The 16,401-nt window shown below is 41.5% G+C and overlaps 1 protein-coding gene across 1 annotated transcript in view; it reads left to right on the plus strand.

Moving 5' to 3' along the window:
- Positions 1-1,344: 1,344 nt before the first annotated feature.
- aplC (adenylate cyclase) overlaps positions 1,345-16,401 on the plus strand; it is a gene marked incomplete in the record, with an annotated part of 160,694 nt that continues 145,637 nt past the window's right edge. Inside the window, 2 exon segments of the mRNA NM_001204659.1 lie at positions 1,345-1,675; positions 10,463-11,445. Of these exon segments, the coding sequence (NP_001191588.1) occupies positions 10,732-11,445 (714 nt within the window).

The following is a 16,401-nucleotide window of genomic DNA, read 5'->3' on the forward strand; positions in this document are numbered from 1 at the left end:
TATGTGTATGTGTGTGTGTGTGTATGTGTTTGTGTGTGTGTGTATGTGTTTCAATCTGGCCCTCCCATTTCGTCAAATCAGGTACATGTAGAAGGGCAGCTTCTAATTTCACCACCTCAGTGTCAAATGTTTACCCGTTGTCAAGCAGATGTACATTTCGTTAGTTTGTATCTTGTATTTGTTATGCGTCATTAGCGTTGCTTCTTTTGAGCTGTAAAAGAGGCAGCGAGATTGGTATGAGATAAAAAAGACTAGCAGTTTTCAACTTTCCCAATTAAAAAAAATGTCACTCTTACGGTACCGTTAATAAGTTCGATCTCCTCAATAACAACTGTTCCATGGCACAAGGCCTTTTGAGTTTTGAAAGAACACATCATGGGCTGAGCCGAAGATGTTACATGTGACTATTAAACAAGAGCGTTATAAAAATAGTAGGCTTTTAAAAAACTCTTAACTCCAAGTATACAGCAGCTTGTTCAGCTGGCGCACGGCATTGCCCAGTTGTTTATAGTCATAATAATCCCAAACCTCCCCAAATCCAACTTATTTATAATCAAAGTATATATCTATTGCACGGACCTTTCATTTCTACGAATTATATAAAGTAGGAACAGAGTAATAAGGACGTTTGTGGTGCTCAGAAGTTAGGATAACAAAAATGGCTGCGGACAAATGTACAAGAATGTACAAGAATCCCAATTTACCAAACCGGCAAAGGTGTCTTCATCTGAGCGATTAGCGTCTAGGTTTACACATGATACGCTACTCTAGAATTACAAAGTTCCTTTTGCTTTGTATTTCGTTTTGAGAAATTTACCGTTTAAAAAAAATTGAGTTTCACTACACATCAAGCTTTTTCGAAAGCAATTCTTTGAATATCTTGATAACGACTCTGAAATGACCTACGATTTTGGTTGAGCTACTAGAACATATGGTTTCTGACCCCATGCTCTTAGTAACTTAAAACAGCCAAAAACGTCAGATAGAACTTTATGATTCTAAGGTTGCGATTCGTGCTCGTGTAAATTGCACCCTTTTAGGGGGGTTGAGGTACAAATAAGCAATCGTTGCTAGTATTGAACAGGAGAAAAAGTTTTCAAAATGTATGGAAAACTCCCCAAACCATCTCATCTCCCCTTTCCACATTTATTGATGCATTTTTATTCTAGTCGACGGATAATTCGTGTAAGATAATTAAATAGTCCATGCTGGTGTAAAAAAAAAAGGTGCGTATTGGACTCGAGTACAGCAACTGTGGTGAGTTAGATGCGATACCAGGACTTGGACAACACTCCCAGTGGCGCCGTGGGTTGTTGTTGGCCCGCCGACGGACTCTGTGGTGCCACTCACCTACATGACGGGGCACGACTCCACTGCCGCCGCAGCGGTCCACGCAGCCACCACCACACGGGTCCAAGCATCCTCTCGCCTTCTTGTCAGGATATATTTGTCTCTGGTTTTTGTTTTCCAGAGCGGGAACTATGAATAGTAGAGGAACGCGTAGCAGTGCTAGGTGTCTTCACCAATGAGCTTTGTGTGCTAAACATTAAAAAAAAAGAAGACGGTTTTGCTCATTGGCAGAAGCTCCATGATGTGTAAATACTATGCATAATTCGATTCATGACTGAAGTTGCTTTCCAGAGTGGGGACTATGAACACACTGGAGTGTCAAAAGGTGTCTTGGCGAATGTTTTTACTTTTGTTATCGGATTGCAAGTTGAATTCACTTTGACTTGGAAACGGAACTGTCCGCTTTTCCCCCATTCTTTTCACTGGGTAATGTACTTTACAGCGAAAGCCGTCCAATAATGGTTATGTATTTAGCTGATTCTTGATTTATTTTTTTCGTCCCACCCCCACTACCTAGATTCTGTATTTTTCTGCAAACGTGGGCGCTGCCTAGCGTCATGATCTTATTTTGCTTCAGGTTTGTTTTCTTGAAAGCGTTACTATCATCTTAGAAATAGAAAGGACTCTTTTTGACTAGATCATGCGTCTGAGATGTCAGAGATTTATCTATTATTTGAGGTGATAATTCTCCTGAAGACGTGTAAATGAAAAATTTTGTATAAAAGAAAAAAATTGCTCGTTTTCCTTTTGATTAATTCTGACTTTTTTCTGGTATCTTTAATTATCCGCCGTGTCAGTTCTGGTCACTTTTCCGACCAATCAGCCCAATTGTCTGTTGCAGTCGTGTTGGGAATAGACTTGGTAGGCTATGTGGATGGTTGGAAATCAATGCTGGTGTCCATTAATAAAATATAAGAGGATCGAGACCTGGAAAACCTCTCAGAATAATTCGTTCTGTGTGCGGAGAGTGCCAAAACTAATGACTGTCTTCGTCATGTATGTAATATGACCAGCTTCACCACAGTTTACCCTGCTGCCGCCGTTCCTTTCACCTTAATTAACTCTGGGGTTATTTTTTTTCTTCCTCGCCTACTCCTTTTGGGTTGGTGAGAGGTGCTGTGAAAATGTTTTACAGCTTGCATATTATATCCCTATTCGATTAGTTTGTCGTTTAACTTTTTCTCAGCACTAAATAACAACTCATGAGCCGACGAGCTCCCCTAAGCTTGCAGGAAACAAAACACAGAGACACAGACATGTCGTAATCATACTTGTGGCCATTTTCCCCCTCCTCCCTTTCTCTGTCTCTCTATCTCTTTATCTCTGTTTCTTTCACTATGTGTGTGTGTGTGTGTGTGTGTGTGTGTGTGTGTGTGTGTGTGTGTGTGTTATTGTGTGTGTGTGTGTGTCATCTCCTGCCTGCCACCCAACCAGCCACCACCCGTTTCCTTTCCTCAGATACATCCCTTGTGACATTTAGATGTTTGGTGCCAAATTATCGCTTCACTCTTTTAATGGGAGTTTTCGCAATTTTCTTTGTTAATTAAGCGTTATTAGAAACTTTTTACTTTTCTTACATGGCTCCGTCCATTCATGTTATTGGTATCTATCTCTAGAGAGCTTCACCGTACTTTTCTTCCTGCGACGTAATCATCCCATTAAAAAAAAGTAAACACAAGGAAAATGTGGCAATTTTGTCGGATTTTCAAAAGAGTGGTGTTTGGTGTGTTTGAAAATATAAACTACCCGGAACCCAAATCCTGTCTAATGTAATTCTTGTCATGCTCATAGTTACAAATGAGACCTTAATGATGTTTGGAAAGAAAGTCTTTAAAGTAATTTGAATTTTTTTTTTTAGATTCACGTATTTGTTACTAGGGCCTATAGGAGTTACAGGCGTATGTTACAGTTGCAAGACCACCTGTAGTATTTTTTCTAAGCCAAACTGGGAGTAAGCTATTGACATTTGCTTTTCCTATGTTTCTTGGCTCAGATACGTTTCCTTTTCTATGTGGCTAAAACCCTCAGTCATCCCTAATTCAATCATGACTTTTGAGTAATAGGAGGCAGATATGTTTTCCTCAAACTCATTGTTGGTCTAGACTTTGCAGACATTTCACTGTCGTATTGCAATTGTGGTTCCTTTAGTTACAGCTGGCTTTTAAATGCTAAAGATAATAGTAATAATGGATTCTTCTAATTAAGGGCCAGATGTCGTTGGTTTTTAGGCTTTTGGTTTTTCTTTTTTAAAGGGAGCTACCGTTATTGGGGGACGAATGCAATAAGAGTAAAGCTTAACTGCCACTGTATAGTACTCGTTATAATTGTAGACCCATTCGTTAATATTCAAGATGTATGCTGATGTAGACTGGTAGCTGAAAAGCGATGACGTAGAACAGCGAGGGGCGTGAAAAATCTGAAACACTTTGCTTTCAGCACACCAGGCTGTATGCAGAGGAATTGTCTCAAATGTTGAGAAGAAAAATCTCCGTTCGTCCTCTCATGTTTAATCTTCTTGTTTTCTTGAACTAACCGTGCCACTCACACTTATGTAAACGGTTCCCGTTTTTTGAAGATTGTGATACAACCCCTCCCCCCTCGAATTAGTAGGAATTTCTTATTCTTCCATTGCATTTTCCAGAGTAAGTTGAGCGTTGGACATTAAAATCAAATACTAGTTTATCTTGCACTTCCGCGTGGAATGTTGTGAAATGATGACCTAATTATGAACGTTATGCGATAGCATGTCATTTCTACTCTTCAAATGCTGGAGAAACCTTTATGAGGAGCTTTGTGCTCGTTCAATGCATCATGGCGGGTGAGGTGTACGAGGCTTAGAGACATTTTCCATACATTTTTACATTAATTTCTTGTTTGAACCCACTTTTTAAATGAACCATAAAGATACCAGGACCTGAAGAAGACCCACCAGTATCGATCTCAGTGTGTCCATCTATACGTCCATTTGTTGGTCTATCCAACCACACTATACCCACTTGTCTGTCCGTCTGTCTTATCGATCAACCCTATGATTATATCTGTGGTTCTGCCTGTTTAGAGTACGTGTGTGACGGGTCATTCTTTATTTGATTGGAGGGCGCCACTGTTAGGTCTTACTTCTTTTCTTTCTCTTTGTAGTCTCTATTTCTTTCGCCTTTCCCCTACACTATTATAGGTCATCACTGATTCCTTACTTTACGATACTTTTGCTGCTGCTGAGCAACTTTGAAGCTTTAAAAAGTTGGAATGTCTTATCAATCAATGCTCTTTACTCAAAGATGTAGATAGTACTATTTAAAAAATATATACTACTGTTTTTACAAGTGAATTTCTACCATGACATTTTGAATCTCAATCATTGGAACAAAATAAAACCAAGTCGTGCTGTGAACTAACTTGAAAACAGCCAACTTGAGTCATGTGCGCTCATGTGACCTTATGCAGCTGCGAGTACCGTAGAACTCTGACTAAAATGAAAAGCTGAAGACATGATAATATATTAATAGATGTGGTAACTAATCGATATAGGTTGTTGGAAGGCGTCACTCGTCTGTGTATCTGTTTGCTATTATTATTTTGCAAACCAGTCTTAGCCCATTTGTCTTGCTATGGCAGTGGTTCCCAGATGTGGGTGGACATTCCGTGATGTAGTTTTTCCCGCAAGAGACTAAAAAAACGTAGATTTTTAGGTTTTTCATAACGATAATTGTAACTTTATTTATTCATGAAAATCGGGCTGATTAGCTTGTTTTAAAATTTGGTTGTATTTATAAATCCCTGAACGTATATTCGCCAGTTAAGAGGCGACGCCCATATTTTGTTCTCCGTTTGCCAAGGCAAGTCTTTGGAGCTATGAGACTGCCCCTCTTAAACTCCCCAGTGCCATTCTCTTGGGGATCGAACCTTGGACTTGGATTATGGGGGGAGTATTTTAACCACTACACCGCACCTCACCCGGTTTTACCAGCAGCTTAGTGACCCCTAGATACCTGTCTTGATTCATGGGAGTGTCTCGAAAAGGGACTCTTTCCTTTTCCTACAGGAGCTATAGATTTTTCCACCCTCGCCGTCCCTTCGTCCAATTTGGCAGGCGCGTCCAGAGATAACCATTATATTCGCACCCTTTCCAGGCCCTGGACGCGCTGTTTTTTCCCATTCCCTCGTTGATTGCGGACGAGACTCCGGGGGAAACAAGCAACCGGCTCCGAACTCTCGTGAATATCAAGGGGGGAGTCTTGGAATTGACTGGTTCGCTGCCGACGCTGGGTGGCTGAAATCTCAAATGGGTCCCCGTGGCGCTTGTAGCCCCCCCCCGCTCCCGCCCCCGCCCCTTAGTTAACTTCTATTTCCAAATCCTCTTGTGCTGGTTTCACGTTTTCATTCTGTAAGTCCACATCTCTCTATTCTTTTGCGATTGTCGAATCTTATGTTTGTGTTTGTGTGTCAGTGTGTTTGTGTGCGAGTGTATATATGCATGTATGTATGAATGTATAAGTGTGAGCTCATGCATGGGCATGTGTCTGTATGAGTGTGTGTTTGTGTTTTTGGGGTGCAGGGGGAGGGGGGAGGGGGCGTGCGAAATCTTTGTGTCTGTGTCTATATGTGAAAAGTAATTTTTAAAGAATTCAAGAGCCACAAAAGGAAACCTAGATTTTAAATAAATGTTATGGTTTCGAAGTTTCTGTACGTGTGTACAGATTTTCAATTCATCGAACACGACAAATCAGTACTTGTTTTCTTGGAAAATGTTTAGAAGGAAAGGTGTTGACTATCACCACAGCTGCTTGGGGTAAAAGGGGAGGGGGATACTCGTTGATCCTGCTCCTTTAATTACGCCCCTCTTTTTCTGTCTGTCTGTCTTGCTTTCTCTCTGCACCAAAAGGTCTTACTGCGTTGGTGTACTTCTCTTCAACCCTAACAAACAAGAATAGAACAGCATATTGGAAAAGCCTGGATGATACATTAATGTGATCATGAAACCAGAGCTGAGTGAGGGTCTCCTCCGGCCAGACAGTTCCGATAAAATGCTTGCAAAATAATTGTTACAAATGTGCTCCTTGCAACTGGCCATAAAGGAGATTCCATCAGACGGTTCCGTGGCTGGTCTTCTGGCATGGCCATTAATTAAAGCACTGCCATTAAAACAAAGTTTTCTCAACATGTTCCAGGACAACTTGTCTACTGGTCACAAAACCCTGGCAGTGCTGCAGCTTTTGTTCTGTTCAACATATCATTTCCGATTTTTCTGTTAAAAAAAATTATTATTATTTAACTTGCCTTCTTGCTGTCTATTGGGTTTTCATCAGCGTCAAAAGATTAGCTCGGTTCTCAAAATAAAAGTTTGCGCTATTGTTCACTTTAAAGCAATGTCAAATTTTTATTATTACTTCTACCCATAGCGTGCATGTCTGTGAGGAGTTTTTCAGATTTGAAGCGTATCTAAATTCTCTAAATGTTGAACTGATTCAAGGTGTACCGAAATCACTGCCAATGCGGCAAAAGCGCAGGAACTGGTATAGCTTTACCTCACCCAAGACGATTTGTTTACCAGTACTATTAACTTGAAATGTTCAAGATCTGGGCCCGCCAGAAAAAAAATTGTTTCAGGCATGGGAAGGCACCGATCAGCCCATTGCTGTCACCGGCGCTTTGAAGGTCATTTTCAACTTTCATAGAAACAAGTGTACTTCGTATGTTGTGATTTTAAGGCATTTGAGACAATTCTTTAAAACCTTTACCTGAAGGGGTCGAGTCGTTGCCGTGTATATTATTTTTAGTTCTCTGTTTTCTGTTTTTGTGTTTTGGGCTCCCCTCTCTCCTTTGTTTTCATTTCAGTATGTCACAGTAGTTGATTGGGTCCATCCTTTACTTTGCTGGGTTGAGTTAGTCACCAAAGTCCTGTTAGGGTAACCATCTTTTCAAGTCAGATTCACCAGCTCAAGAAAAGAAGTGAGAATCTCGTGGGGAAATACTGCAGGGTTGGAAAGCCTGACGTTATCTTCGAGGGTTTCATACACCTTACCAATGCCGATATGTCTGTCTTAGCCCCTATCCCATCGACAAGTACCCACTGCCGTGTTCCTGTTCAAGTGAAATAAACAATGTTCTTCTGAGTTTGAGTAAAGAGAAGCACATCGAAGCAATGACAGTAATATAGTGCAATGAAGAAGCAAGACAGATAGGCAGAAACAAAAGAGGGAAAGAAAAGAAGCAGGACATACCAGTGGCACCCTTAAACCACCCGCAAAAGTGTCCTTGAAAGAGTAAAGGTTTGATGACATCGACACGATTTCGTTTGGTTCGTGGAGAGTATCTTAACAAAAGGAGAGGTGATGCAGAACTTCTTTCATGGCTTTAAAGGATTTTTAAAATGGTGTGTATATGATTTACACGAGACAAGTCAAGACCTCAGGATAGTAAAGCAGTTTTAGTTGTTAGAGTTAGAGTGTCTAAGGCGTTTCCATGCACTCTTTCTGTCTACAACATAGGACTCTTATATTTATTTCCTGAGATGTGGGTGGTTGGCGGGTACTCTGGTGGGGTTTGCTCCTTCTTTCCTATAAAAAATCTATCATCTCTATTTCCCCTCCTCCTTTTTTGTGTTTGTTACTCTCTTGTAACACCTCTAATCTTCGGCACTTATATGACCTTATTGTGTTGCAAGTGCCGTAAAACTCGTACTAAAACTAAACTTTTCTGAGATTCAAATTTTTATAGTTTTGTTCTTATTTGGGAATAGTGCGGGGAAACGTTTGAATCTCATATCTCATAAGTTGGTCTAAATGATATAGAACCGTGTCTTTCTGGGGTCGAGAAGTGGTTGGTATAGTTATCTTACCGTTGGAGAATATACAATAGGATAAGGAAGTAAACAATGATATATCTACAATCTTTCAGAAGAAACGCTAAAACACGTTCCCCGTCATACATCTTATTGCCTTTGTTAATACAGTTTCAGGCCTACCATCATAGCATAGTGCTTGTTATGTACTATCACGCATTTCTCTATTAAAGTGCCGGAACTCTAGATACTATATTTGGCTTCTTTGCTGTCGGAATTGTGTTCGAAATCTGAGCACACAGAGCCACGAAGGCTGCCTTGACAGTTTCGACGTGGCGCAACAGCAACGCCAGCCTTCTTTCAGCGATAGCAACTATAAATGTTGCGTTGAAGAATGAAAAAAAAAGAGGGGCAGGGGGATCATTTGACCCGATCTCCAATATTCAGTTGATCCTCTCTCCAATAACATTTTAATATCCCCTGACAGCCTGAGAAATGGTGCGTAGAATTAAATTTGAAAGCACCAAAGCAGCTTGCATAACTGTGAAGAAGAAATTTTCAATTATGTTCCAGTTTCTCCCTGGAAGAAAATGATTTGCATATTGCTTTAAGAATACAATAAACCTTTTTGTGAAACGCCGGGGCAATTGTTTCTCGTTTTGCAACCCAGTTCAGTGGCGTTGAGTTTATTCCGGAAACTCGATATGTGTTTGATATTTGTGTGTCTGTGTCAATGTGTCTCTTTTATTTGGCGTTTGTTTGAAGGGCTCGCTCTCAGTGAATGTCCTGTCCAGTTCTCTTCTCTCTGTCTTCCCTCCCCCACCCCTACCAGATCTCCTACTGCTGTCTGTCAGTGTCTCTGTCTGTTTTTCTGTCAGTAATTCTTTTTGTCTGTCTGATTGTCTGTCTGTCTGTCTATATTTTTATCTGTCAGTCTGTCGGTCTGTCTGTCTGTCTCAGGCCATTCGCCCCTGTTCGACACTAGTCACGATTATGAAATTTACTTGAATTAATAGACTCGTCTTATGGTGAAATTCATATTTCTGGATGAATCTATAACCGAATTAATGTCTTGTGCCTGGAGACAATTTGCAAATAATATTCGCAATAAATCCGATTTTCTTCCTCTAGTTGTCCGCCTTCTTGGTTTTTATCGTCCAGAAATTTGTGGTTGTTCTGATGGTTTGTTTCAGCTTGAGGAACTTTTCAATTTTTAGAAACCTCTAATCGTCGATGTCACCGTTTTTGAAGCTGTTTGGACGTCTTTGATGTTTTTGAGTGTCGTTGCTATGGTGCTACATAAATTAAGCGTGCTGTTAAGAAGAAGAAGAAGAAGAAGAAGTAGTAGTAGTAGTAGTAGAAGAAGAAGAAGAAGAAGAAGAAGAAGAAGAAGAAGAAGAAGAAGAAGAAGAAGAAGAAGAAGAAGAAGAAGAAGAAGAAGAAGAAGAAGAAGAAGAAGAAGAAGAAGAGAGAGAGAGAGAAGAAGAGAGAAGAAGAAGAAGAAGGAGGAGGAGGAGGAGGAGGGGGAGGGGGAGGAGGAGGAGGAGGAGGAGGAGGAGGAGGAGGAGGAGAAATTGATGATGATGATGATGATGACGATGATGATGATGATGATGATGATGATGATGATGATGATGATGATGATGATGATGATGATGATGATGATGATGATGATGATGATGATGATGACAAAAATATCAAAGTGTATTCTTTCTGGAACCTGACACTCTTGTAAGCCAGGCGAGTAATCGCCTTAAGGGTATTAACCCCCCTCTAATATAACCCAATGATGATGCACCCGCAATTTAACTGCTGAAGATATTGCTGATGTCAGAAAAATCAAAAAAATTAATTGAAAATATTTCAGTTCCATCTTAATTTCTGATCTCTTTTCCCCCGTACTACCAGCTCCACATGTTCGTTAATTAGTTAGGTTTAATCTGTGGTGTGCAGTTATAGTTTTTATTACACCATTTTTACCTCCCATGTTGTTTTTTTCACTTGTACCATTGACAGTAACTGTATCAAGTGTATCTGTTGAAGTCGAATTTTCTTGCTATTTGAAACTAACCGTACCTTTTTAATTCAAAGGTGTCGTGACATCTGAACATCTTATCTGGAGCACTTATATAGTAAAGGGACACACAATACACACATAATACACGCCTTGTATGAACTCTGAGCACAGAAATAAGTATAGCTCTCCACTGTGGACTCCGAACTCTATGATTTCTAACCCTGACACTTTTCTCATTCTTACTGAATTGAATGATATTCCTGGGTTTCCCTTTTGACCTTCATATTTTGATTCCATGTATGTGTCTCCTGCAGCCTTGACGATCTGGGAAGCGTGATGTAATGTAATCAGAATAACGCCCCAAGTGACAATATGAGCGCAGCTAGATCGTGTTCCACGTCACTGCGACAGTCAGAACAACTACCCCCGAACTACCATGGCGAGACACCGGGCTCAGTGAGACCTCCCCCGTAGTGCTGTAGCTACGACCACACTGGGGAGGGGAACTCCCCTCGTGGAATGGGCTTAGAGCTTGCTGGGCATAAGATCCTTAGAGCTAGCTGGGCACAAGAAGATCTCACCAATGGAAAACAACCACCACTCAGACCGGCGCACGTCGGTGAAAGTGGCGTGGGAGGAGAGCTACGCCAGCAAAACACGGGAGCTGAAGATGGAGGAACGGCGTCTCAGCAAGCGACTCAGCCAGTCCCACATGTCAGACGTCGAGTCGGACGACACGGGCGCCGGAGAGGAGCGTCCGGCCGAGATTCTGCCCCCTCCCTGCTCGCTCCAGCGCGTGCGGCGGGTGTTCCGCTCCAAGACGTTCCGCGACCGCACGCTGGAGAATCTCTACCGGCGCTACTTCATCAAGGTGGACCAGTCTTCGCAGTCCGTTATCCAGCTCATCAGCATCCTCATGTGCCTCCTACTCATCATCTTCTTCTACACCAACGGCTTGACGAGCCCCGTGCGCGGTGTGGTCCTGGGCATCATCGTGCTGACGTTCGTGGTGCTGGAGGTGCTGCTGTACCGTATCACCCTGGACTTCCTCACGCTCCAGATCATCTCCTTCCTGTCGCTCTTCCTGTTGCTGGCCGTAGTGTGCACCATCACGCTGGACACGGAGCCCCACGACGTCTCCGACGGCCTCTGGGTCACCGTCTTCTTTGTCTACATGATCTACACGGGCATTCCCATCAGCATGTCGGCGGCCCTTGTGTCGGGGGTGCTGCTGCCCGTTTTCCAAGTCTCGTTGGCCTCCAACTTCAATGTTTCGCAGTCTTACGTCAGGGATCAGGTGAGTCTTCGTCCCTGGTCACGTCTGTCTGTCTGTCTGTCTGTCTGTCTGTCTGTCTGCCTGTCTGTCTGTCTGTCTGTCTGTCTGTCTGTCTGTCTGCCTGCCTGCCTGCCTGCCTGCCTGCCTGCCTGCCTGCTGCCTGCCTGCCTGTCTGTCTGTCTATAAGTAGTCTGTCTGTCTGTCTGTCTGTCTGTCTGTCTGTCTGTCTGTCTGTCTGTCTGTCTGTCTGTCTGTCTGTCTGTCTGTCTGTGCTTCTTTCAGAGTATGAGATGTAATTATCTGAGTCTTTCCTAGCATCGTGGTGTAATGAATTTGTGATTGAGCCGGGACACTTCTTATATTACTGTCTGCACTTGCTAGCAAGGACTGTGTTGTAAGATTTTTTTTTCTCTAGCAGTCTTATTGCCTGTATTTAGTTTTAATCTTTTGCAGCCAAACTACAAATCGATCCTACCCAGCGTCTCTAGAAATTCTTTTGTTACTCTTCAGAACTTACCATTTGAGTCTCGTAGATGTTTGCCTTGGGTGCTTCATCAATATTTCTGCTAGACCTTGCCCATTCTTGGTTCACATGCCCAGCGGCATTTTTTAAAGAAATGTTTGTACCAGCCCATACACATACAAGACCCAGTGCTGTAGCTGGAAGTTTGAAAGCAAAGGGAATTTGTCTATGATGTGACAATGTCAGGTAGACTGACTTGGAAAACTGAAGCAATCTATATAGTACAAAGATATAATTATGTATGGTTGTGGATCCTTTTTTTCAAATTGTAGCATAAAGCACCACAATTTGTTGAACTGGTTTTGTATTTGAACAGAATGCGATCTTTTTAGAGTAGTCCTTGTTGACTGTTTGATAAGTGCATAGCCTTAAAGTGCCCTAGTTTATAAACATGAATCGGAAACAGAATCCAGTTGTCCTCCTCGTGTATATATCTGAAACTCGGCTTTTGCAGTGGACTTCTCACTATCTGGGCTTACATAAATGCGATGCATGTTGCGAATAGCTTAACATCATGAGGCTGCTTTTTCCCAATATATGTAATGCGCCAATATCGAACTTTTCTTTTCCTGCATTATCTGAGACTTTCTGTTTGCTATATTATAGAAATGATTTTGCTACAACGCTGACCAGTTTCTTTTTATATCATTTTATATTTTAAATCCGTTGATTTAAGTTTTGGTACAAACACACTGATACAAACAAGAGCTGTAAAGCGTAAATGAATCGCCTTTCTACCATCTGAAGCCTGAACGTTTAAAAAATGTATATTGTGTTACAAGAATAGTTTTAAGACGCTGTTGGTGCAAAATGATGGAAATAGACAAAGTTGGCGCTTCTTGCGTTTAGGATTGTCTTTCCATACTTTCTGTGTCTTTTCTTTTGTTGGTCTATTCATCAGTGATAATATACTACTGGTTCGCCCAGTGGCGGTGGGCAGTGAAGGGCTCACGGGCTTGAGCCCCACTCCCTCCCCCCCACGTCTATCCCAAGGCAAATGAAAATAACGAAATAAGCAGTTGAAACTGTTCTGATCGACCGCAATGAACACAGAGTGATCAACTAGGCGGCTTGCTCGTTTATCCAATCACTGTTGTCCCCGCTTACAACTATAGTAACCTAACAGCCAATCAAATGTCTTTAGGGCTCAGCAATCAGCCAGCCCGTTCCCACGGTCTCTCCGTAATGAAACCCCTCTTGTAAAAAGGTAGAAGACTTGAAAAAAATAACACTGCACAGAGGGCTAACGCTCTCCCAGCCCTGACAATGTGGTGAAAGTTTACGACACACTTTCCCCCAGTGACACAGTTACCTATGCGCCAATTGGGCCTTTGTTAGGCGCGTTCTATTTTCTGCAACAACACGACCCAATCCACCTCATACACGGTGTGTGTTTGGAGTGCTGTGTGTTTGTGCCGTTGAGATTTAATAATAATCAAATAAAAACTAATTAGAGAAATTTGGAGGTGAAACGTCTTCGTCCCCACCATCCAGAAGAATTTAACGTAGAACAAAGAGATGGCAGACAAAGGTGACTCTTCTCGTTTGAATGGTTTTCAAAATGCCGTGGCTCGCCGTGAGTATAGAAAAATCATCACTGTGTTGTTCTTATTGCTTGTTTTTTGGTGGTAAAGAAGTGGAAGAAACATAAGCCCCATCCAAATCTAGGTTCACCCACCGCCACTGCCAGACATAGGAACAGAACAACTATAATGAAAAATAACGTTAAAAGCTTATGAAGGATATGCCAGTAGGAACAGAAAATGTTTAAGATGTCCTTTGAAGCTAGGAAGTGTTTTTATTTGTCTTAGTTTCATGGGTAATCTGTTCCACATAAATGGACCAAGATTTGAGAAAGATCTCTCTCCATATATCGATACACAACTGGATGTCTCCAGTGAGGAGACCACATGGCCCCTTGTGCCATCTATGACTCCAAACCTGGGTCGGGCTCACTCTCTTGTTAAGAACTTTTCTTTTTACTTTTAGTTTTTCATCCTCTGTTGCCGTTAAAGGTCGAGGGGAGATGCAGTTTTCTATGGTAGGTTAACTCCGCAGCTCTTTCAGTTGTGATATTATGTTTTCTCAGCGTTTCCTTGACACCCTCGATCCACCTTTAGTGTGGCCCTCCTCTTCCTTCATAGCCTGAGTGCTTGGTGTTGTAGGCTCTCGAGGCTGGCTGGCCAGGTGCTATACGTAACAGGTGGCCAAAGCATTCTATTCTGTCTTTCCATGTAATGCAGGCAGGACTCAATGGCAATAGCTGCTCTTATTTCTTAATTTCTCTGCCTGTCTCGTCTTGTGATGTTAAGGGGTTTGCGGAGACATTTCATTTCGCGTGCGGTGATTTTGCTTTCATTGGTTTTACTTAATGTCCTGGTCTGGCACTGGTAGCATAATGTTGGTATGAATATTGAGGTGATAAGCTGTCTCTTTGTGTCCTTGGAGATGTTTGGGTGAGATAGGAAGGGTGCGAGCTGGTAGGTGACAGCCTTGGCTTTTTGAGTTCGCATTTCTAGTTCTCTGTCTATCGACCCGTTTTCAGAAAAAGTACTGCCAAGATATTTAAACTCCTTCACCTGTTTCTGTTGTTTACTATTGACATGGATGTTCAGGGGACTACGGTTTCGGCTCACTTTCTTTACTTTTGCAAAAATTTAATGTGTCCTGTGCGCTCATATGCAGTCGCGAGCGCCGTAAAACACTTACCTTTCTAAGCACCAGTGTCTTGACGTGAACTTCTCAATTGCTATTGTTGTTGGTGTTTCTTAAATGGTGTCGTTTTTGCTTGTTTTTTCAAATATTGTAATGAAGGATAAATGCTGTCAAAACTTCTTTGTCTCGGTGCTGTTTACGGTTCATTTACCTTGTCTGTTTGTACTAAGTCTGCCACTCCTCTCTAGAAAACATGGAATGCCCCCCAAAAGAAACAAAGAACAAAAGCCAAACAAAAAAACAACAACCCCCCCCCAAACAAAACGGTGACTGTCCTTTTTTGTGCATCAAAAAAGGAATAAACTTGCATGATAATCTTTTCTTACAGTATAATAGTTAAAGAATATAGTTTCTAAAAAAAGAATTCAAGTTCCGTACTTGCATTAATTCAATACAAATGCGCAAAATACGAGCGCCCGCCTCGCTGAATAAACCCCTGAAATATGAACTAAAATAAAATTATAGAAAATAAAAACAAAGAAAATAAGAAAATAAGAACTAAAAGTATAAGTAGAAAAATAAAAATAAAAAGTAGGAATGAATGCATAAAAACTTGTTAAAAAAGGAAACAAACAAAAAAATTAAACAACACGTAAGGAACGAAAACAGAACATGTCCAAACTGAGCAGACAGAGCAAAGCGGATTGCCTTGTTAAGTCGAATAAAATACCTCTGAAAGATAGACAAATATTCGGAGATCAATACGCGCAAACAAGACTCACGAAGGCCTCGCTGAATGAAGCGCATAATCTCATGATTTCTCCATTATCTTAACTTGGTTAGCTTGATTAGATTTTTCTTCAGTGTTCTCTGCACCTCTTTTCAGCAGCCTCGAGGCGTATTGTTCGGTTTATAATGGACTTCTTGGGACGCGAAAAGATCTTTTGTTTGGAAGTTTATTAAAATTATGCCCCGTTTTTACCCCTAAGATTCCCCCGTGATTCGTGTTTGTTGTGCTCCGAGGTTATTGAAGGATTATAAAAATTTGCTATAAAGGCACACACACACCGCGTCCTTATAGAACTTGATCGGTTTCCTCTGGGGGAGTCTTTTTATTTCGAGAATGTCGTTGTGAAAAACGTGCCTCGGGTAATGGCGTAATTTATTTAGGCTTGTGATTTTTCCCCGTCTTGCAACCACAAAAAAATATAATGTACGTAGTTGTAGCCATTTGATTTGTATTAAAAACCCCCAACAACAAGAACAACAAAAAACCCCGAAAAAATAAAACAACAATACTCGCCCTCCCCCCTCCCCACAACCCCCCCAGCACAAACCCGCACCCCCGCCAAACCCAACAAACACACACACACACACACACACACACACAAAAACAAAGAAACAGGACAGACTTTTTGGAAGTTGCAGGGGGCTTGAATAACTTTTCTTGGCATCCGTATTTGGGATTTTATTTTGTTAAGATAACATCTTAAAGAAATTTCTTTAAATTAAATTCTCTGTTATTCCTATCAGATATGCTAATTACAACCTGTCGCGTTTGTATTTGTCACCCTTTTTTTGTTCTATACGTTTTGATATTTTTGTGGTGGTTTTTAAGTCTGTTGCCCATATGCCTATGAGATTTTGCCCCTCTTGCTTTCTGTAGAAGAACTTGTGTCAATAGATATACTTCTCTGTCTGTCAGCTTGTCAATCAGTCAGTCAGTCAGTCTCTCTCTCTCTCTCTCTCTCTCTCTCTCTCTCTCTCTCTCTTTCTCTCTCTCTCTCTCTCTCTCTCTC

This window comes from Aplysia californica, unplaced genomic scaffold, assembly GCF_000002075.1.
Source record: "Aplysia californica isolate F4 #8 unplaced genomic scaffold, AplCal3.0 scaffold00455, whole genome shotgun sequence".
NCBI classification, from domain to species: Eukaryota; Metazoa; Mollusca; class Gastropoda; order Aplysiida; family Aplysiidae; genus Aplysia; species Aplysia californica.